This window comes from Lupinus angustifolius, chromosome LG12 (assembly GCF_001865875.1).
Source record: "Lupinus angustifolius cultivar Tanjil chromosome LG12, LupAngTanjil_v1.0, whole genome shotgun sequence".
Classification (NCBI taxonomy): domain Eukaryota; kingdom Viridiplantae; phylum Streptophyta; class Magnoliopsida; order Fabales; family Fabaceae; genus Lupinus; species Lupinus angustifolius.
This window is the reverse complement of record NC_032020.1, coordinates 16,805,000-16,827,351: the sequence shown is the minus strand read 5'-3', so window position 1 is coordinate 16,827,351 and position 22,352 is coordinate 16,805,000. Positions and strand designations below refer to the sequence as shown.

The 22,352-nt window shown below is 33.6% G+C and overlaps 4 protein-coding genes across 8 annotated transcripts; 2 read left to right on the top strand and 2 right to left on the bottom strand.

Annotated features, from left to right (window-relative positions):
* On the top strand, positions 1,853-6,124 carry LOC109361569 (uncharacterized membrane protein At1g06890-like). The gene is made up of 7 exons (XM_019607063.1): positions 1,853-2,391; positions 3,170-3,318; positions 3,429-3,637; positions 3,718-3,811; positions 4,574-4,740; positions 4,901-5,071; positions 5,602-6,124. Exons 1-7 carry the CDS (start codon positions 2,319-2,321, stop codon positions 5,873-5,875), a joined length of 1,137 nt encoding a protein of 378 aa, XP_019462608.1. The 5' UTR covers positions 1,853-2,318; the 3' UTR covers positions 5,876-6,124.
* LOC109362921 (probable serine/threonine-protein kinase PBL11) lies at positions 11,345-14,415 on the bottom strand. 4 transcript variants are annotated; one of them, XM_019609014.1, is made up of 7 exons: positions 14,115-14,415; positions 13,167-13,588; positions 12,941-13,076; positions 12,667-12,809; positions 12,400-12,523; positions 11,897-12,290; positions 11,345-11,864 (listed from the first exon to the last, which is right to left on the bottom strand). In XM_019609014.1, the coding sequence occupies exons 1-6, from the start codon at positions 14,185-14,187 to the stop codon at positions 11,902-11,904; spliced, it is 1,287 nt and encodes a 428-aa protein (XP_019464559.1). In that variant the 5' UTR covers positions 14,188-14,415; the 3' UTR covers positions 11,345-11,864; positions 11,897-11,901. The 4 variants fall into 4 exon arrangements, with proteins under 4 accessions (XP_019464559.1, XP_019464560.1, XP_019464561.1 ...); XM_019609015.1 differs by having other exon boundaries at positions 11,345-12,290; positions 14,115-14,212; positions 14,248-14,415; XM_019609016.1 differs by having other exon boundaries at positions 11,345-12,290; positions 14,115-14,202; positions 14,265-14,415.
* LOC109361932 lies at positions 16,565-17,547 on the bottom strand (the record flags this gene model as incomplete). Its single annotated transcript, XM_019607459.1, has 3 exons — positions 16,565-16,754; positions 16,834-16,949; positions 17,461-17,547. Coding segments are annotated over 3 exons (393 nt in total), but the record flags the coding sequence as incomplete, so codon positions are not given.
* On the top strand, positions 17,979-22,031 carry LOC109362907. 2 transcript variants are annotated; one of them, XM_019608990.1, is made up of 4 exons: positions 17,979-18,551; positions 18,926-20,164; positions 20,897-21,498; positions 21,921-22,031. In XM_019608990.1, coding segments are annotated over exons 1-4 (2,334 nt in total). In that variant the 5' UTR covers positions 17,979-18,060; the 3' UTR covers positions 21,923-22,031. The 2 variants fall into 2 exon arrangements, with proteins under 2 accessions (XP_019464535.1, XP_019464536.1); XM_019608991.1 differs by lacking the exon at positions 21,921-22,031 and having other exon boundaries at positions 17,980-18,551; positions 20,897-21,719.

Below are 22,352 nucleotides of genomic sequence, written 5' to 3'. Positions count from 1 at the left end.
AATCGTCAACGGGGGAGATTTATATATTTTTTAATTTTTTTTCCTCCTCCCCTAACTCAGCAATGGAGGAGTTTTTGTTTTTTGTTCTCTCTCCCCCTCCAATGGGGGAGTTTTTTAATTTTTCCCTCTCCCTTAAATCGGTCATGAGGAGTTATATTATTAGTTTTAGAGTTTAGTTTTTCAAACACTAACCTTAATAATACACAACATAATAATTTTTGTCAACCCTAACCTAACAACAGAACACAATATTGAAATATTTTTTGCAACACTAGTATTATACAAAAAACAAAATTTGACACTATTAAAATTTAATTGTTTAAATTGCAATGTCATTCTAGAAAATTAAAATTTCAATTGTTTAAACAATTAAAATTTTAATAGTGTCAGATTTTGTTTTTTATATAATATTAGTGTTGTAAAAAATATTTCATTACTGTGTTCTGTTGTTATGGTTGAGTTGACAAAAATTATTATGTTTTGTGTTGTTACGGTTAGTATTTGAAAAACTAAACCCTAGAACTAATAATATAACTACCCCATTGCCGATTTAGGGGGAGAGGGAAAAATTAAAAAAAAATCAAAAACTCTCCCCCATTGCCAGGGAGAGAGAACAAAAAAAAAAACTCCCTCCGTTTCCAATTCAGGGTGAAGGGAAAAAATACACTTAAATAAAACTCTCATATTGCTGATTTTGGGGGAGTTAGACAAAAAAAATCTGAAATCAGCATTTCTATTGTCGATTCCAAGAAAGTTACACTAATTTTGTAATTTTCCTAAAACATAGGCCAAGACCATAATTTTTCAGTCAATGTGTACCATATGGGTGAATTTGCCCACAAATTCACAATCATGGCTCGACAGAGCCTCCTTTGTACACACCCTGGGTATAGTAGACGCAAAAACAGAGAGGATTACAACCAACGTCTCTCTGCACATTAACCCACCAAATAAAAAGGTTATTCTTTTTTTTTCCGGTTCTATTTTTATTTCCCTCTTCCTCTAAACAAAACAAAGTGTGAACGTAAAAGCAAGTTGGTGAAAATCAGCAATTAGTTTAGAAAAGTTAGATATGGAACTCCACGATCCAACTCTCCCCTAGCATATGTCAATCTCTGCAATAAAACCATTTCATAACGACAATTTAATGTTCCTTGTTATGGCCAAGCAAAAATTTCATTTGATCCAAGCTACAAAACTACAAGGAAATCTTTTTCAATTTGTACCCTTGTTGGGGCATGGAGGGAAATAGGAACCAACCTCTCAAAGCAACTCATTAAAAGTTGAACAATCACCGTTTTATTAATAGATAAAGTTGCTATAAGATACAATAACAAAAATATATCATTTTTATAGAAAAATAATATAAAGATAAAATGTAACAATGAGATAAAACATGATTTTATCATATTAACTAAATCTCGAGTTAAAGTTATGTTTTTATAAATTATCACTTCGATCTATTTGATTTTCTTGATAAATTTACTTCTAGTTTGAATCCAAGTGGTGATTGTGGTCCTCTATCATTAACTATTTTCACTCTTAGATGTTTACTAAGGTCGTGCATGTCGGTATAGTTAATTTTCCTCATTTGTCAACCTCTTCATTCTCTCATTCAATTGGATGGATAAGTATACCAACTTGGATGTACCTTTGCCTATCACTCTTTCCATATCTCTCAACAAGCACTAAATCAAGATAACGATTTAATCCTGTTTTTGTGATTAAAATGCTTAAATCACGTTACGAAAAGGACGTTGTATAGATTTAAAAAAATACATTGAAGATTTGAAGCCAACATATTAAAGGACCATTTCTATTTAGCCATTATTATTATTATTATCTCACTAATCAACACCGTTGATATAGTGGTATCTCAAAACAACATCGTTTGATCAGAATAATAATAATAAATAGTGAGACGCTGTTAAACACGACGGAGAAGCGTTTGTTTTGTAGCGAGAATCTGAGGTTTTGTTGCAATCATTCGCCGACAGCTGCCATATTCCGCCACCACCGTCACAATTCACGTGCCCATGCATGTCCTTCTCTCCCAGTCTCTCTTTCTAAATTTTTGTCCTATATTACTCTTTTCTGTTTCTTCCTTTCCTAATATTTGATTTCAACTCAGCCAACACCTTCGTGTTATTGATGAGACTCGAGCTCTCAACCTTATTCACCTCGTTTCTTAAGCGTTTTACCCTAATTATCATACAAACACAAGTAAAACAAAATTTCTCTAGCTCTCATTAGTGATTAGTCTAACTGGACTACTGGAGCAACCCCATTTGAGTTTTGAGCAGTGTCCTCTTCAAAAAATGTTCAATTTCTTATTAACCAATGATGTGAAAAAGATTCTCAAGCGAAAAGATAGCGATGCTGGTGAAACAGGTACTGTAAATGGAAAAAATTAAACACCCATTTTTAGATTCTTTCAGTTAAACTTCCAAGTGTTTAAAGTTTTCTCTTTTACTTAGCAAAATCAATGTTTCCCCTTCTCTTACTTGGAACAGTGAAGGATATGAGGTGTAGATGGTATACCCTTTTTACTCTGTGGTTCTGGTTTATAATGCAGCTTCCGAATATTCTCCTTCGTCCATATCTTTTTCTTCTGCTTATTACTACTTTCTATCATTAGTACTGACATTTACTCTCCCTGCATTGTTTCCTCCACTGTCTTTCAATGTGGATTCAATTGCTCTGTCTCTGCTTGATGCTACCAATTTACTTATGACATTATACTTCTGATTCTTATGCTAATACTTATTTATTTCAACCTACATAAGTACTAGTAGTTAACCCAGTTTTTTTAAAGTTCTTAAGGTGGTTCTTAGTATCCATGATTTATTTATTTATTATGATTATGTATGGTATGTTTGTTAAATCCAGACCTTCCAATTTTAATAATGATCTTGTTTTGGTGGAGCGGGTTAGATCGTTATGAATTCTAGGAGTTGCATTTTATTAGAGACACGAGTAGGAGATAGATTCTTTTTTAAGAAGAATAAAAGTGAGAGCAGGTGATTTGATTAGCCTAAAGCTGGGAATAACAGAAATAACACAATACTTGATATAGAAGAATGCTAATCAGTTGATGTTTTGCTTTAGTCCATATCTCAATAATGAAACTTTCCCTAGTACCTTGTATCACCTTTTTTGATCATTGCAGGAAGAGCTCTGGAGAACTTGAGAGCTTCTCTATTCAATGAGTTCCGTTCCACGGAAGGTGTAAAACGTCAACAGCGCACAAGTGGTCCGGCTGCAGCACTTTTCTTCAATTTTCTGGTCGCAGTTGGTATTATTTTCATGAACAAAATGGTTTGTTTTTTCCTCTCTCTTTTCTTTCAATATGGTTAAGCCGCATTTTGTGTTAAATTTTGATAGTAGCAGGATCTTGGATGCTGACTTTGTTGGACTTTTCATTTCAGGTGCTTCAGACTGTTCAATTCAAATTCCCTATACTTCTCTCACTAATTCACTATGCAGTTAGCTGGTTACTGATGGCTTTACTAAATGTGTTTTCTTTGCTTCCTGCATCTCCTTCATCAAAATCAACTCAGATGTCTGCTTTATTCGGTCTTGGAATTGTCATGTCTCTATCTACTGGCCTTGCTAATGTCAGCTTGAAGTATAATAGGTAGGTAACCCAAGCACCCAACTTTTCAAATTATTAGTTGAATTTGTCTGATACTCTTAATTTAATTTCTTTATCTTCAGCCTTGGCTTCTATCAGATGGCAAAGATTGCAGTAACACCTTCAATAGTTATGGCAGAATTTGTATTATACAGGAAGAAAGTTTCTTGGCCCAAGGTAGGTGCATTCACTTTAGCTACACATGTATATGTGATAGTAATAAATAGGATATCAAGGTTTTGTAAGTAACTCATTTGAAATATATGCATATTTTGTTCTACGAACTTCTGGAAGCATACATACCTTTTAAGTTAAGTAATGTGTATCAAGTAGCTAATCTTGTCCTTTCATCATGACGCCAAGTGCATGACCAAACAATAAAGCAGATATGCCTATTGAAAACCATCATGAGTCCTAACACCTCTATTGCACCGGCATGTTTGCAAACATAGTTGAACGCCTCAGTATATTTTAAGTGATTTCACATGAAATCATATGTGCTTATGATGACCCATGAATGCAGCTAAAAATTGTAGCATACCATAAGGGTCTACTCTATCTACTTGGACCATAGTTTTAGTATTTGAAATTGATCATTTTATGATGTTTTCGTGATCTATAAAATCATGCCTGTTGAAAAGCATTGTTTGCATTACATTGCCCATGCTCTCTAGCCAGAGTGTTCTGTTTATTCAATATTTCAGAAATAAGCTTCACATTGTTTTTCCTAGGAACTTGCAATATTGTTTATGAGTGAGGGGAGGAAGTCAATAATGTGTCAAATATGGATAAGCGATCTTAACACAAGCAATTAAATGAATACAGCCTTCACCTTTAGGAACATTATAGTTTCTCTCTTGATTGACTCAAGATTTCAGAATTTTTGTGCTCATGTAATTTTAGATTGAAATGCTTACTATAGTAATTGAAACTTCACAGGCATTAGCATTAACGGTGGTATCTATTGGTGTTGCGGTGGCTACCGTGACTGATCTGCAGTTCCAGTTATTTGGCGCCTGTGTAGCATTGGCATGGATTGTGCCTAGCGCTGTAAACAAAATCCTCTGGTCCAGACTGCAGCAACAAGAGAATTGGGCAGCTTTGGCGTGAGTAATTCATTTACGTTTTCTCTTGGACTTTCATATGTAACTTATTATATCTCTATTTTTATATAACATTGATCTCCCCTTCCAATTCCCAAAGCTTATTTTCATCACATTATCTTTTTATTCCTTGCCAGTGCCTAATTTGTAGACTGATCAACAGGTTGATGTGGAAAATAACACCTATTACTTTGATATTTTTGGCTGCTATGATACCGTGGTTAGACCCTCCAGGTGTACTTTCCTTTGATTGGAACATCAGTAACATTCTGGTGATCCTCTCATCAGCTATCCTTGGATTCTTGCTTCAGTGGTCTGGTGCTTTAGCTCTAGGGTAAGTGACATTCATTATTACTCTTAATTGTATAATAATTTTGTATGTGAAAATAATTTTAGTTTCTTTTAGAATATTAGAATGAATCATAGAACTTATTCGTTTAATGGTATAGGGGTTGTTTATTATTTTAATAGGTTGGTTTAAACAAGCTAAAAATTAAAAAAAGTTAGTGCTAATTTATGAATGAACTGACCTTCAACATCTATGATCTGAACGTGCTAAAACTGATTCCCCCATGTACTTAGTTTCAAGAAAAGTTTGTAGACATTGCTTAGTTTAATAGTTATGTGCTTATATGAAAGGTACGTGCACACTGGCTAGATACACAAGTAAATAAGAGTATTAATATGATTAGTTAGAAAGAGTTTTAACATTGCATTTTCCTTGCTACTAAGTATTCATTGAAGATTATTAATTATGATGTCCTTAGGTCCTATTTTCTGTATAACATTTACAACATGGTGGTATACATCAGTTTTGCTGTCTGGTTTCTTAATATATTTCTCTCTTTTTCCTGCAATTTACAGTGCTACATCTCCCCTTTCGCACGTTGTTCTTGGGCAGTTTAAGACATGTGTTATCCTCCTCGGAAACTATTATCTCTTTGGATCCAATCCTGGTATAAGCAGTATCTTTGGTGCATGCACAGCTATTGCCGGTATGTCTGTTTATACTTACCTTAATCTGAAGCTGCATTCAAACAAGATATTTCCTGGACAGGCCTCCACTTTACCAAAATCTAGACATGACAAAGAAAATGGCAGTGCCCGTGATGGAAATCACGGTGCAGAATCCGTCTAACAAATTTCTAACACGACACGTGTTGATATGACACGTTAACTGATCATTTTTAATGTGTTTTCTGTGATTTCTACATTCTGATCTAACTAACCATTTTGGGTGTTAATGAGGATGTGTGACATATGATTATACACGTACTAGGATAAATGGTTCTATTCAACTAGGCCACTTCTGCTAGAGTTTGAACCCCTATCTGTAAATAAATTATTTGGTGAATTCTTCAATAGAACTATAACTTTCACTGCCTTCAATTTGCTACATATCCTCGTTTCATATGCCAAATATGAAATACCAATGAGTGAAAATAATTATATGTAGTTATGTACACAAACAAGTTGCAACGAACCATGTGAACATCATTATATGAAAAAGGAAGGTGACCACTGACCAATGGCCCACCAAAATCAATGTTATTTATTGGATTATTTATAAGAACTCTAGCTCTAAATGCATGTGGTAAGTTTCAAAGAAAGGACAAACGAAACATAATAATACTTTTTTTTCAAAAAAAAGAAAAAGGAAGTGGTTGCATTTTCATTTAAATGGTAGGTAGCACATACTAACAAACTTCATTGAATACCTTGCTTGTTAGAAATCTTTCTCTTATAAATTGTTATAATGTTTAAAGTCACCATTTCCTAATCTACATTGTTGATTAGAGGCTCACGTCTCTGATAATGAGTTAGTGAGACTGCGATGTGTTGCTTACCCAGTAGGGACTAGTTCATTTGGATACACTCATTCTTAGATGGAATTAACCTCTCCTAACAAAGAATTAACTTAAAAGTGTATAAAAAATGTAATATTTCAGTTAAGGTGCATCTATGACGTAACTTTGTCTAGGTCGGTGGTAGTGCTAGCTAACAAAGAATAGCATATCTAAACGCATTTTGTCTGTAATGCATAGACAAGGATTATATAAAATTATGTAGTCATATGACAACAAATTATTATTAAGCCTGATTTCAATCTTGATTTACTTGGAGTAGAAACAATGAGATAACGCGTAGTTACCAAGGATTATCCGGTGCTTCTGTATCATTTACTTGGAATAGCATGGGTAGAAGGATAAAAATGTTTCTTTACAAATTTAAACAAAAAATTAAGAGTGTTGCACCATCAAGCTAGCACTTGAACCATAAAAGCTACCAGCTGCGATTGATCCTTACTGGAAAATAAACTAGCCAGCACCGCAGATATATACACCACACCTAACTAAATACAATATTATATAAATATAGTATAATATCTATACACCTAAATATTTATACATCATTTATCATTCATTTGTATCAGTAATTAGTAATGATAATATGACTAAAAGTTCTTACACCAATAATATACATATCTATGATTAATTAACATCGTTACTCATCATTCATTTATAGTAACATGGTTAATTAAAAAGGGAAAACATATCTATGACTTGGGTGAGAAGATAGTCGAGGACCGACCACATCAACAAGAAGTAAGATGTTGTCAGATGAAGCATCAAACATTGTCTTTTTAATGTTCTTCTTATAATAACTTTATAACACTCACTTTCACACGCTACTCAACAACATGCTTTGCTTCTCCTACTCGCTATTCCTTCCGCTTTCTACTTTTCTTTTCTTTTACCTTTTTACAGTTTTCTCTTACTTTTTTCCTTATACATCAATGTCTCTTATTTCTTATCTTCCCGTTGAGTGAAAAGAGTAATAGAATGAGAATGCCAATTTTTGTAAAACACATGTAATTGCTAACAATTTTTAATGATATAATCACATTCTTTAATTCTCACAATACTATCTAAAATGGTCGAATAAAAATGACTGGAATGAGTATATATTTGTCTATCTCATCTTAAACAATGACTTATGACTTACTTATTAGGAAAACTAATTCCATTATATCATCATTACCTATGGTTCAAGAAAAATTATCTCATATAGAATATATGACTAAATTATCTCTGTGACTAAACAAAAAATTAGGAAAATGATAAATTTAGTTCTTAGGGCAAGAGTTTTAAAGAATAACTATATTAAATAATTGTGAATTTATAACTTAGGAAAATGATAATTGTGATTTTATTCACTTATATGACATTTATTGTATATTTTCCTAATACATTTTTTCTCTATATCATTTATTTTTTTTCTCACTATATAAATAAAAAAACACAAAATAATAATCAACGTGTTCTAAAATATAAATAATAAAAATTCAAACATTACGTATAGATAAAGAACATGATCCACTTATTTTAGGGTAAGTTTTTTAAACTTATTCTCTATCATAGTCATAAATTTTAGGAAAATCTGATGATTTATATTTATTTACTAATTCAAACCATTAGATTTTTCATAAATTTGATGGGTAGGAGGAAGAGTAAGTGGAGTATTAAATACCAAAACTTTTCCTCCGACTATTTGAGTGAGATTCCTCTCCATTAATGGATGGAGAGGCAAGTGGTGTGTAAAAGTGAACAAAAAGTAACATATATTGACACTTATATCCCTTTTAGGTGTAATGATGTTACACTTCTACCCTTAAAATACAAGGAAAAAGTCACTTACCTCTTGAGATAGTCTCACTCCAACTATTTATTAGAAGGTACCATCCCCATGAGTACCCCACCTTCACTCTCTTTCGCCACCTTCCATTATCACCCTCTCAATTCTTCTCTTCTCCACGCCTTCTATAATCTCCTTCTCTCTACCGTTAAATAACCAAACATTCCTTCCCTCACACAAAATTATATTCATTTCCTACTACTATAATAATATTAACCAAAGAGAGTTCAATTGTGTCTTAATTTTTGCAGAAATGGGTCTACAAATGTTAGACGAATTTGATCCAATTACGCCAATAAGAACCGTTGCTACCTCTAGAAAAACCTTCAGCCAACGCACACAACTATCGGATCTAGACACAACAAAAAAGGAGGTAAAGGAGGAAGAACAAGAAGAGTGTCACACACCAACATCATCATCTCAAATATTGAAGACCCCATTGGTTTGTCCTCCACCTCCAAAGAAACAACGAATAGCTACAAGAAGGAGTAATGTAATTGCACCTTCTCAAGGGTTTTTTCAAGTGCCTCACGATCTGGCTTCTATTTTTGTGCTGCACCACAAACCCAACATCAGAGAAACCTCTTTGCTTGCCACATCCTATTCTTGATCAGTGATATATATATATCAAACATGTATAATTTATTAAGCACCAAACTATAGGTGTTGTATTTTTCTCTTTGTTACTAGCATCTTTGTCTTTTGTTGTCTTGTTTTGAATATTCCAATGTTAGAACTAGAAACTAATCATGCAGTTGTAAATGGTGAATGACATATCCATTATTTTCCTACAATAATGGTTTACTCGGCTTAAAACAGAAATATTCATTATTTGTTTAATTTTGAACTCATGAATATTAAGCTGAAAGGAATCTAGTCTTTATTGTTTGTAATCAAACACATTTCATCTCTATCTATCTATATTTATTTCCATCAACGAGGTGGGTGGTTGATGGATCTGGATGTAGCTTGCTAGAAGTGTCAAAATCATGGGATGGAAGAAGCTTGAGTTGGTTGTGAAATATGATGATGAGTAGGCACAATTAAGTTAAAGGTTTTGACATTAATGGAGTGGTGGATGGGTCATGGGGTGAGTTATAGATCCATAGTGTACTTTTGTTCATTTAAGAAACTCCATGAGAGTGAAGTGTTGTTGAAGGGACTTACTCCAAAAGCTGGTGCTTTGGCTGTTCACCATATATTCTATTCTCTACCATACTAGTTACCACCTTTAACCCTTTTTACTCTACCCTACCATTTTGTTATTTTGGAAAGAACATGGGCACAAAACTAAGTTATTTTCATAGTTTGCTATATGTATTGGAACTCATATTATACTCTAATCAATAGAGTATAATATTCATAATAGTTAATTTCAAATCAAAGTCAAAGGGCATCCTAAATCATTAACATGGACCATTCAGTAATTTGTGTGTAGGCAAAACACTACAAATACTAATCTTTTTTTATGAGACTCAAACATAAGACCATACTAAATTCAAAGTTACTTGTTACTTCAACCATACAATGATAGTTTTTTTTCAAATAATTTTGAAGGAGGTTGATGGTTGTGCACAAATAAATACTTTAGATAAACTCTAATACACCTAGATAAACACATGAGATAGGGTAGATGAGAGTGGTCCAAGAATTGGATACGTGAGAAACCGATGCATTCTGGAGTAGTGCACATGAACAAAACTCATAGACTCTAGCCTATTCACTTACGTTAATAATTTCAAGATATGTTTGAAAATGTATAGAAGTTCTAAGTTTAAAATAGGGTATAGAATGAGTAAAATATCATCATGAAATTGACAACAAGGATTAATGTTGTAATAAAACCAGCCTAACGTTTCACATGTGCCAGTTTCATTAAATCCAGTTATTAAACCTAATTAAATGATCGTGAAACCTTAATAAACTTTCTGTGTTTGTTATAAGGTATCTAGGATATTTTCTTTAACCTTTTATAAAACATTTTAAATTTATTAATTTTTTCCTATTTGTCCTTATTAAAAATTTCAATTGTCTCTATTTTTTGTTTTCAATGAGACTATTAATTAAGAAGTAATAATAAATATAAGAAATATTGTAATCTTATAATATTTTAAAAAACAAGAAATGCAACATTTTTATTGATATATAAAATATAATTAAAAATATGTTTGTAGTTTAGTAGGGATGAAATTAATGTTATTATCCAGTTTTAGATTCCACATACTCTATGGCACTAGAAAATTCAGTATTGGGCAGAGATCTTGACAAATAACACTAAAATTATTTTAAGGCTCCATATTTCTGTTATTTTTAAATTAAATGATTTTAAAACTTTAAAATTTTCTTCAACCTTACATTCAATTATTGGAAGGTCTAGTAATTGAATATGTTGAAGGATTTTATTTCCCAATTTAGAATGTATGGACATCCAAGTTAAGTTATTTTTAGTAATATGATCTAAATTAACGAATAATGGTTTTATAAAAGAAAAGAAAAAACAACAATAGAAAATTTCAAGGAGGCGAAATTGATGATTTAGCAGGAAAAGTGTTGGAAAGTGAAGATGACACTTAAATTTTAGTTCACTTGTTAAAATCAATACATTATTATTCTCTTGTTCATGCAGTTAGACTATATGTCATAATTTGAGTTGGAGCTGAGAGCTTTTTAGCACTTGAATTATTTAGTTCACCAAAGCAAGCTTTACATGACTGGACTCAATTGAATGCAAAGGTCTAAAATTTCTTTTTCTATACATTTTCAATACTCAATAGCATATGATAAATACAACATGATACGTTTATAACCTCAAATTGTTCCTTTCTTTGTAAGTATAAAACCACAAATTATTATTCAAAATTGAATGTTCTTGACATGACTTAAACATATGATCTCTATTCAACTACATATCTGAACCATAAGAGACTTGAAATAATTTGTCAATAGCTTTTATATTTTTTTCCACCAAAAATAAATGTTAAGAACAACTATTGACAGAATGGGACAAATACAATACAAATTAGAAGAACAATATGAAGAATTAATGGAGAACTGGGAATGAAGGGACCTGCTTGCTTTACAGTGGCAGAAGGATGTGCCTAGATTTCAGTCTCTTTCACCTAGTTTTGGGTGCATATGAAGCCATGTATGTTACAAGCTCACCCTTATTAGGCTTCACCCAAATGCAAATATATTCCCAGGTATGTTTGGCATATAAAGAAGGTTTGTCTAAAGTGAGTTTACCTAAAGTAATTGAATAAGAGTATGTATATCTACCCTTGATCTGGTAAAATGCATAAAGATAAACTCAGTCAATGGTCTAAGGATGAATACAGTCTTACTCTATAGACAAACTCACTTTACATTCACACACATGTGAGTAATGCATTAGGCACCTTTATCAAAAACCTCTGTGAAACCACAATTGATCAGCTACCAAAAAATATATATGATTTTTGATGGATTCAATTAACCACCATCTGCCTGGCCATTTTGGTTCACTGTCCGAGAACGAGTACCTCGTTTCATGCTATTAGCTGGATTCTCATTAGCTGCTTCAATCTTTTCTAATGTTTCAAGAACTTCTACCATTGATGGCCTAACTTTGGCATCTGTTTGTATGCATTTGAGAGAAAGTTGAGCAACTTCAAATGCTAACTTGGGTGGATACTTGCCTTCCAACCTTGCATCCATATTGATTCTCATTTTCCCTCTATTTAATAGATTTGATTTGAGCCACTTCTGTAAGGAAGACTGTTGCTGAGAGAGGCGCATTATATGACCTATCCGTGAGCCAGTCAGCATCTCTAACAAAACAATCCCGAATCCATAGACATCACTTTTCACGTACAAATGACCTATTCGTATTTGATTGGCATGAGAAGATTAGTGTCTCGCCGCGTTTTCACAACACTACAACAGGTTTAAGAAAGGGTTAAGTTTTAGGACGAAACTGGTTCACATTACCTGTGGCAATGTATTCAGGAGCAGCATAGCCACTTGTTCCCATAACCCGTGTTGTTACGTGAGACTGGTCAGGATAGGGAATAGATTTGGCTAATCCAAAGTCAGATAATTTGGCTGTATACGCCTGTGGCAAAAACCAACAATTAGAGTAATTATTTTTGCATTCCATTGCGTTGAGAAATGAATTGTGTCTTTCATTTTTCAAGATGAGCAAAAGCACAATGTCTTATTGTATACTCAATGCCGAAAGAATGAAATGAAAGTTACCTTGTCAAGTAATATATTTGAGGGCTTAAAATCTCTGTATATGATTTTCTTCTCTAAAGTGTGAAGAAAAGCCAGTCCCCTTGCTGCTCCAATCATAATCTTTAACCTTGTGTCCCAAGAAAGTGGACGAACACTTGCACCTCCTGCAGAACCGAAATCATGGAGCACACACAGGTCATGAAAGTGAAAAATCTATTTCCTTAAATCAGTACACATCCTGAGAAAATGAAGATTTGTGGGTATCATTTGATTGAACCATGTTATCAGTTCTTACTTCCAAATAAGTGGTTATCTAAGCTGCCACGACTCATAAACTCATAGACCAGGAATAGTTGACTATCCTCTCGCCCTAATCCCAACAACTTTACAAGGTTGGGATGAGAAAGCCTTCCTAAGAAATTCACCTCTGACTGCAACCAAAACAAACATCAAAATATATAAAAGCAGTAAGCAATTAAAAAGTGTGATTCTGGTTTTCAAGTGTTAATTTATAATAATACCTGCCATTCTTCAAATCCTTGTCTGCTATCAGAATTCAATACCTTGATGGCAATAGTCAATTCCTCGGCTCTATTTGTACCGGTTCTCTCCTTAATCCAGCCCTTGTATACTCTACCAAAACCTCCCTCTCCTAACAAAGTATCAGGTCTGAAATTTTTAGTTGCTGCCTTCAGTTCTGCCAAAGTAAACACTGCCAAGTTTGCAACATCCAAGATCTGCCCATTAGGGAACTCTTTTTCATCTCTTGCTCGAGAGACTTGGCTATTCTCAGATCCCAAAAGAGATGTACTAGTATTGTTACTGCTACTTGGACCAAATAACCGACTAATTCGCCCAGAGTTGCTGCTATGCCCAAGTGAAGTAGAATTGAAATTCTGTGATAATCTGGTGTTGCTGAAACTAGCAGGAAATTGACCGCTACCTGTTGCAGGCTATGTAACTACGTAAGTAGCAAGTGATGGTAATGTACTAGAATTTTAAAACTGTATTGACAGGATCAAACATTTCAGATGAACAAGGAATGAAGGATGCCAAATTTAAAGCTGCTACTACAGATCCTGTTTGATTTATTCACTCTTATGTCTATAGTCTTGTAGGATCAATCGCATAATACTAATCCAAGAGCTAGGAATTAAGGGTGCGACTTTATGTCCTTATGGGTTTCAGAAGAGCATTTGGCTAAAGGGGCTGCACTGCACCACTAATTGATCAAATAAAGCCAATAGTTGACTTCTCTGTTTGATCAATGAAGCAATTATATTAAAACTTGATGCATATGAAACTCTCAGAACATGAAGAGATTTAAAATCATAAACACTGAGTACTTATATTTGTACAAGTAAGACCAATAAGTGTTCTCTGTGGCCCTTCCTATAAAATAGTGATTTCATTATCATGAATTATAACTATTTATGACAAAGGAAAGAGTTGTTTTAATTTTAGTTTACCTAATAGATTTCTGCCGGAGGGATGAGTGACAGGGCCTGGTGAACCTGATTGAAGGCTCCAACAGTTCCCCATTGAAATCAAGTAAAGATAGCAGCACCCTACACTAGAAGAAGAAGAAGAAGAAGGCAGGGAAAAACAGAAATGTTGAGGGCTCTATCTGACTTTGTTTTATTGCATGGCAATGAAAACCAGTGCTAAAATTGAATAGGAGCATTTAAGAACACTCACAAAGACTTAACAAGCATTGAAATGGATTGAAGTGAAATAGGTGATTCTTTTTTGGGCATGTGCATATTAGGCACAACCAATCAAAAGTTTAAGATATTTTCTAAAATAATTATAGTAAAGGTTTTGTTGTCTTTTAATAGTGTTACTTTGATGATAACGGATATTTGATTGGTTGTATCAAATAATCATGGTAGATGGTACCCGTACAAGATTTATTAGAAGTGATATGGATGCAATTGCAATGAAAATAATGGTTGTACACTTGTACTTGGAAAAAGCATTGTGACAAAAGAAGCTTCCACGAATACTCCAAGTAAATGCAAGGCAAATATTTTTGTTGACATTATTTCTGGTGTCGGCCAATATCTGGGGCCCACAAATTAAACATAACAATAATATCAAAGGCTTACTAGTATCATTGTTGATTAAATTTAAATATATAACCTAATGACGAAAATGCATAAACGTCAAGAGAATTGAAATAACTTAGTATTTACTAAATAGTAAACCTTGTACTTAAAAATGCAAGCTAATGAGTTTCAAAATAAATGTGTAATTTGTAAAAAAAAGAGAGAGAGATCAGTGAAGGCATGCTGGTGAGTGCTGAGTGTGTGAGATATGCTGTGGACACAGAATGAATGCATTACGTCATACCTTACGGCAGCTTGGTGCATTTTGTCAAAACTATTTTGCCGTGATGATTTTTGTATTGTACTTTATTAATGTATCTTGCTTCTAGATGAAGCAATGTGAATTCATCTGCATCAACAAAAGTCATCAAAACATTAAAAAGACAAAGTAAACACTGTAAACTTAACATATATGACAGTTCGTTTAATTCATTTTACCTGTGACTATCTTATTTCAACACAATTTTGATTTTATAAGTGAAACATATTTATATTAATTACATTACGTAGTTCTTAAAGCTTCAAAAAATGGTTTAACCATCGTTACAGTACAGTAATAATGCCAAAAAGGCTAAAGAAAACATTCTCTTGAATGATTAGAAAGCTACGCAACCTGCTTCCGTTAACGTTGTTTAATGTTCATGTTTTTAAAACCACAGAAATTGAGAACTAATTTAATTTGTAAATAATTTCTCATTCGGATTAAAATGAAATCATTTTCTATATTAAAAAATAAAGAAAATCCAACTATTAATACCTTAATAGTTCCAAATACAGGGTACAAACATGTGTGATATATATGATATAAAGTATAATATACAGTTCTATTTTGATGGTATGGACAAATTGCAAGACATATAGCATAACGAGTAGAAAACATAAATAGCACGAAAACCTACATTATAAGAAAGCTAAAATGTAAGTCATTTATTTACCCACTACATTCTATTCTATGTGACACGTATGAGAAGTATAACCATGATAAATACACAAATCATTACAAACATCACAAGCCACGTTAAGCATGAAGTCTTTGAACTCTCTGAGTATATTGCCGTTGCTCGTACATTGGCAAAACCTGTGCTTGCCAAGCTATGCTCAATGGCCTGCTCTGTAGAATCAAGTATCTGCAAGCCATGACAATCAATTTAACAGGTTAATATCACATAACTTGAACTCTCAAATATGAGATAATTATCAAGAGAAAAAGAGATTATGATCAATGAATCGCTATTATAACATGCACTCAGAAGATGTAAAAGTAAAAATACAGCACTGTTTTAGCTATTGGCTAAAGTATAAAAATAAGTTAGTAATAAAAAGACAAACTTTCACGATAGCAGCCTTAATATAAAGAGTATTCAACCTTGCTAACTGGACTGATTTCCGTTTATGTTGAGTTCACATTGGAAATGATAAGCCCGTAGAATATGAAACATTGTGCCATATCATAGCATTTAAGTTAAAATTTCATCTAAGTTAAAAGAATCTTCTTGTAAGAAAATTGGCCCTCGATTGGAACAGTTCCCCTCACACGCATTCTAAATTTAGATACATTTAGCATTACCATCCCATATAACCGTTTAGCAGTTAGAGAAGAACAAATAAATGAAAATATGAGAAATAATGACCAAATAAACTACCATTCCTAGTAGTCCACCATAGGATGTCCAATAATGTATCATTGTATCCAATGAGTGACCTTAAATTCTTTTTATACAATAATTGACCTTAAGAATTAAGATGTTAAACATCAGTGTTTGCCCGGAAAAAGATATACTTTGTTATTGTGAACAAATTGACGTAGGAACCTAAGGTTTGTAGGTTATGGAATTATTTAATGCACTGTGACCAACCATTACATAAACATCAAATAACAACTCAAGTAAACAGTACCTGTGCTTTTCAATGTGTGCATGTGCTGAAGCATCCAGTTTAACAGGTGATGAATGATCAGTCTCAGTAGGCTCATGTGCTCTATCTTCAGCACTTGTTGCAGGTCTGTTCAATGAACCAGATGAGTAACAATAAAAAGCTTCAAGAATACACTTAGAAGGCAGAAAGGCTAACTATAACTTACACGGGTCTTCTTCTCAATCCCGAAGAAAGGGGAGTCTGCTTTTTTCCCTCAATTTCAGAAGGGTTTTCCTTAACAGAATTCCTTTCGAAGTCCTTCTTAGATGCTTGTACATCAGGCTAAGTTATCAAATTCAAGTGATTAAAAGACAATAAAAAAGTGTACCGGTTTGGTCAACAATAAAATGGAATACACAGGAGTGAAAAAAGATGAAATGGAAATTGTAAAAATAGAGGGGTGCAACATTCATGGCGTGAGATAATTATAACTTGAGTTATTCAATAATGTGAGTGAGCGCTTCTCTGTTTGGCTTCCTGTATATTTAGTTGTTTCCATACTAGCTCCTCCTTCCCTTTATTTTATTTGCACAATGCCTGCCATATAATACTAGTTCTATCCCCATAGCATAAATGGACTGATGTGTCTGTCTCTGTCCTTTAAGAAACAGATATAATCAATAAGACATTTCCTATTTCACCAGTTGTAATAGAAATTTCAAATGCACAAACTTGATATTTTTGTTAATGAAATTGTCCCTTTTGTTTTTGATGGTGCAAGCAAAGGAACCTTAAAGGTATAGTCTAAAGATTTTTACATTTAAATATCTCTGAGATAAAATAAAATACACACCACAGGGTCAACCAATTTGGTAGCAATGGCTTCAATCTTCTCTGTGTAATCATTCAACACAGCGTTTGAAATCCTGCATGACCAGAGTCATGACACACAAATAAATGCATACATATTCAATAGAGGAACACATCAAAGAAAGGTAAAGGGAATATAATATTTTTATTAATAAATTAAAAGGATAAAAGAAGAAGATCATGGATTAGCAATGGTCTAGGAAGGTAGAAGTGGAAACAAACTATCAAGTCAGTTTACTTTAAAAAAGCATGGTCACTTTTTCCCCTTATTTTTTTATACTAAGCTAGTTTTCCTTCATTATGGTTGAGAAGAGAATGTATAAAGTGATAACGTAAGATTGTAGAGAAAAGAATATAATACAAATAAATGATGTGTTAACTGTTAACTGTGTTATACTCACACTATATAGAGATATTATTCGAGAATCAAACAGATTTATTATAATGATGGAAATGATGATTATTTAAGAATACAATCTATACTAAATATTTGGGCTTACTATTGGGCCTCCCTCTGATGGCCCGTACACGTGGATCATCGTTCATATACGTATCTGTGTAAGATTTGCTTTCAGTGAGAAGCATGGAGAAGAAGAAAGAAAATGCAGTTGCAGCACGCGGCAAGAGGAAACGGAAACAGAAACAGAAAACTTCGTGGAGAGTTCATGTTCGATGTTCTGATTCTAATGCCATTTTCGCAGTGTTACTGGCATCAATCTCAAAATCCAACTCTCATCTTATTACCAAATGCTTACTCAAAATTTGTCCTTCTCTTCTCTCCCAACCCTCCGCAATTAGGCCCATTCTAGCTTTGATTCCAACTCTTGTAACCTCAAAATGTTGTAAAATCGTGTCACGTGCGGTGGATATTGTTGGAGCTGCGTCACTTGTTTCGTTAGAGGTGAATCAAGAGATTGCTTCTGATTCTGAAACTCTCAAGGCCTTAACATTATTATTGAGACCCGACACAAGAAGAAGGGTTTTGTTATCTGCTTGCAATGCCGTCTTGGACTTGTCTACTAACTTCTTTGCACAACAACAACTTCTCAAGTTTTATATATTGCACAAACTAATGTAAGCTTTTGTGATTTTATTTCTAATAATTAGGTTCTGAAAATTACATTTATCACTATGCTAGTGTCTGGCTGGTTTTTAGAACAGGACGGAACAGAAGCATCGGTGCTATTACATGTTTGATGTACTTTATAAATAGAATCGATAAAAAAAAAAGTAGAACAATTTGTTTCCTACGAAATAGGTGGAACCAAAGTAGTCATGACTTTATAGACATGCCTCATTATTTTATTTCAATGGTTATATTTCTAACCTGCTTTTTGTTCATTTGATTGTGTTCTGTTTTGGAAATATGTGCATGCCACTTCCTTTGTTTGTGCTGAGTATATGATGCAATTTGTCGATTGACTAAACTATTTATTGACATTCATTAGGTTTGTATTTGTTCAGATTTTCAAGTGTTTAAAATCAGTCTCTTTATGGTCTGAGGGCAATCTATGTTTCTACTCTCTTAAGATCGGGATTATGGAAGATGAACTTTTATTGGCTTTTCTCAGTGCAACTATTACTCTTATTAATGCCTGTGAAGTTGAGCGCCTACAAAATATCCCCGCAAGCCTTTCTCAACCATTTTTGAGCCTTTTAAAACAGATTTGGTCAATTGTAAGTGATAATGTCTTACCCAAAGGTGCTATCAGACCAAATGAACAAGGACATCTTTGTAAAAGCCATATTGAAGTCAGTAATCTTGCAGAATGCATCTTTAGGCTTTCAATGAACGTGTCTCAACTTATTGTTCCTTTGCCATTTGAAGTAGTTAAAAGAGGTCTTTTTGGCACAAGTGGTACCAGTTTTGAAGATTTTATATCAAATTACTGGGAGGTTTCGCCCTTTATTATAACAAAGACATCAGAGGATCTAAATATGCATGATATGTTTAGTTCATTTAAACAATCTTTGAGCTGGACCAATGTTCCTTCCCTTATTTCTTCGATTCTTCAAGGTCTAGTGTCTTGTTTTCCTAGTGCCCCAGATGAACTGAACATCCTCAATTTTCTGAATGAGGTCAAAGGTAGACTGGGTTGTCCTATAATCTATCAGCAGGATATACGAGTTGTAAAAACGGAGAAGCAATTAAGAAAAGAGATGCATTACTTTCAGGACTTCCATTCAGGTGGCAGTAACAAACCTCGGCATTTTACTATGGATGATGTCTTAAAGTGTGGTCAGGCATATAAAGAGGGTTATACTGTTGCCTTGCGTGGTTTGGAGTTTCGCTATCAGAGCATTGCTGCTATTACAGACGCATTAGCACTTATGTTTGGCCAACCTTCAGTAGGTGCCAATTTGTACTTAACACCACCTAACTCTCAAGGGTTGGCTTGTCACTTTGATGATCATTGCGTATTTGTATGCCAGATTTTCGGTTCTAAGCAGTGGACGGTATTTTGTCAACCTAGTCATCTGTTACCTCGCTTATATGATGATCTACATGGTTCTGATATTGATTGCACAAAAGCTTCTAAAAGAGAGTTCCTTCTCAGAGAGGGTGACATATTATATATTCCCAGAGGTTTTCCTCATGAAGCTTATACAAACTCTGAAGTTGGTGATGATTCTTCTGGGTTTTCTTTGCATCTTACACTTAGTATTGAAGTTGAACCTCCTTTCGAGTAAGTAAAGGTTACCTTAAACTATTTATTATAGGCTCAAATACAATATTATGTGGTGGTGCTTTTTCGGTTATAAAGCTTCCCTTTGTTCTCGTACACTTACAGCTTTATTTATTTTATCATGGCCCTTTGCTTTCTTTTCTCTTTTAAAATTAATGGGAAATGTGTTATACTTTAGTACAATAATGTTCCCCATGCCAATAATTATTCCATTAATAAGGATGAATATAAAAATATCAACCTTCTTGTAGGTTTCTCTTCATGCTCACGTAACAAGAGGGAATCTGGGATTTTACTGTAGTGGATAATGAGAACTGTGTTATAACTAAGTTTCTTCCATTTGGGAAGATTATTTTAATCATCAGGTTTTTGTATTAGTTTATGAATTCTTTTTCATCTTATTCTGATTTTCCTTTCCCTTTGGTTGTAGGGGATTGCTAGATTTTAAGTCATTTTTTTGTCCTTATGTTGATAATCGACCCTGAAATTTTAAATGGGATTGCTAGTGTGTAATTTTAAGACCTTGCATTGATCTTTGTAACTGAAAATGGGACAAATAATTGGAGAGACTTTAAGCAATGTAGTCCCATCTACTGTTTGTTAAATGCAAATAAAAGATTGTATTTGCTACTTAGAGTTGACAATATTGTGGGTGTGTTTAAAAGCTGTTTTCTCTGATGATTTAATTCAGTTGCGCTCAATAATATTCTATATGCATATCATTAAATATAGGTGGGAGGGAGTAGCGCATTTGGCACTTTATCGCTGGAGTGAAACCTGGAAAAGACGATGTGATGGCTTGAACTCTTTATCTGAAAAACTTGATCTTCTGTCTGTAAATCTGTTACATGCTGCAATTGGGATCATCGGAAATTTTGATCCTTGGTTTCGGAAAGCATGCTTGAGTGCTGCAGTTTCCTTGCCACCAGATGTTTATAATATCCTTGGTCAGAGTCAGAGAAATATTTTTATCCATTTGATCGATAAAATTCGTACTGAATCTAGATTCTTGGAAGTGCTGAGTAACATAGAGGTGGCAATTCAGAAAAATGAAAATCCGTTTCAACAAAACAGATGGCTTTGGCTTCTTCATCTGGAAAAAGGGACTAGCAGTGGATGCAACACAAATAAATCTCCCATGATTGAAGACCTACTCTCTTTGTGTGCCCAACACAAGGACAAGTTAGAAGCTGCTTTTTTGAATGTGAAGTCCAGATTTTGTAATGAGGTGGTATTTGATGATGTAGTAACTAGTCACAGGATGCTGCTTCAGAAGTATAGAAAGACTAGAAAGCAATATATTAATGGAATGGTTTCACTTCATGATAAATTGTAACACTGCTGCTCTATTTTTCTTCAAATGTCACAGGTTGGGTGAGTTATAGATGAGAGTATGAGACCATTTTCATATAGTTGAATGACATCACATGCTGTCTAAAACTCACCATGTTATAGTGTTATACATAGATCGTGTTGAGCAAATTACATAAGCAATGAAAATGTATCATGTAATAACTTTAAGTGTATAAATAAAATCACAAAACTTGTTTTCTCCTCACATAATGCATCACATTTATCGAAAAGAATAAGAACTATGATAGATGACTGCATATATCACAAAACTAAGCCCTTTTTTCTTGAATTGAAGGGACTAAAATCCAAAAAACAGAAGCAAATTACAAGCCTCTATGAAAGAACCAAAGAGGTTAAGTGAAAAATCAGTCATCAAAGAAAAAAAAGCAGGAACTGCATCTAAAACTGTACTCGGGACATGCATAGAATAATAGGTCACAAATATCATTACACTGGTATATCATATGATTATATAAGTATGTATATATGTCTCAGATTCTAAAGCAGGTCATCTAGATCAGAACTGGTATTTATTAATAACTAAGGATAAACTTGTTTGCTTTTCCCGTAACAGATAGGGTTATATTTGTTTGTGCATACACGCCTTTTTCCAATGTTAACACTTAAGAATAGCTATTCCCTTTGCCTTGGGTAATATAATTGCTATTCCCTACCCTTTACTATGAGACTTTTCTTGAAAGTATTCAGCAAAAAATTGACTTTATATGGGAAAGCTAATTCTTCATCAGTCTAGTCTGGTCCAACCTCAATAATTAACAATTAACAGCGCCTATTTAAGATTTGCAACTGCTTGTGTGACTTAAAGATGAAGAGC

Excerpts from the sequence above, each read along its gene's own strand:
- LOC109361569 (XM_019607063.1), top strand. The coding sequence starts at position 2,319 with ATGTTCAATTTCTTATTAACCAATGATGTGAAAAAGATTCTCAAGCGA. Across the intron at positions 3,319-3,428 it reads TTATTTTCATGAACAAAATG|GTGCTTCAGACTGTTCAATT; the intron begins GTTTGTTTTTTC and ends TTTTCATTTCAG. Across the intron at positions 5,072-5,601 it reads TCTGGTGCTTTAGCTCTAGG|TGCTACATCTCCCCTTTCGC; the intron begins GTAAGTGACATT and ends TGCAATTTACAG.
- LOC109362921 (XM_019609013.1), bottom strand. The coding sequence starts at position 14,187 with ATGGGGAACTGTTGGAGCCTTCAATCAGGTTCACCAGGCCCTGTCACT. Across the intron at positions 13,589-14,114 it reads CTCCGGCAGAAATCTATTAG|GTAGCGGTCAATTTCCTGCT; the intron begins GTAAACTAAAAT and ends AGCCTGCAACAG. Across the intron at positions 13,077-13,166 it reads AAGGATTTGAAGAATGGCAG|TCAGAGGTGAATTTCTTAGG; the intron begins GTATTATTATAA and ends TTTTGGTTGCAG.
- LOC109362907 (XM_019608990.1), top strand. The coding sequence starts at position 18,061 with ATGGAGAAGAAGAAAGAAAATGCAGTTGCAGCACGCGGCAAGAGGAAA. Across the intron at positions 18,552-18,925 it reads TATATATTGCACAAACTAAT|GTTTGTATTTGTTCAGATTT; the intron begins GTAAGCTTTTGT and ends GACATTCATTAG. Across the intron at positions 20,165-20,896 it reads GAAGTTGAACCTCCTTTCGA|GTGGGAGGGAGTAGCGCATT; the intron begins GTAAGTAAAGGT and ends CATTAAATATAG.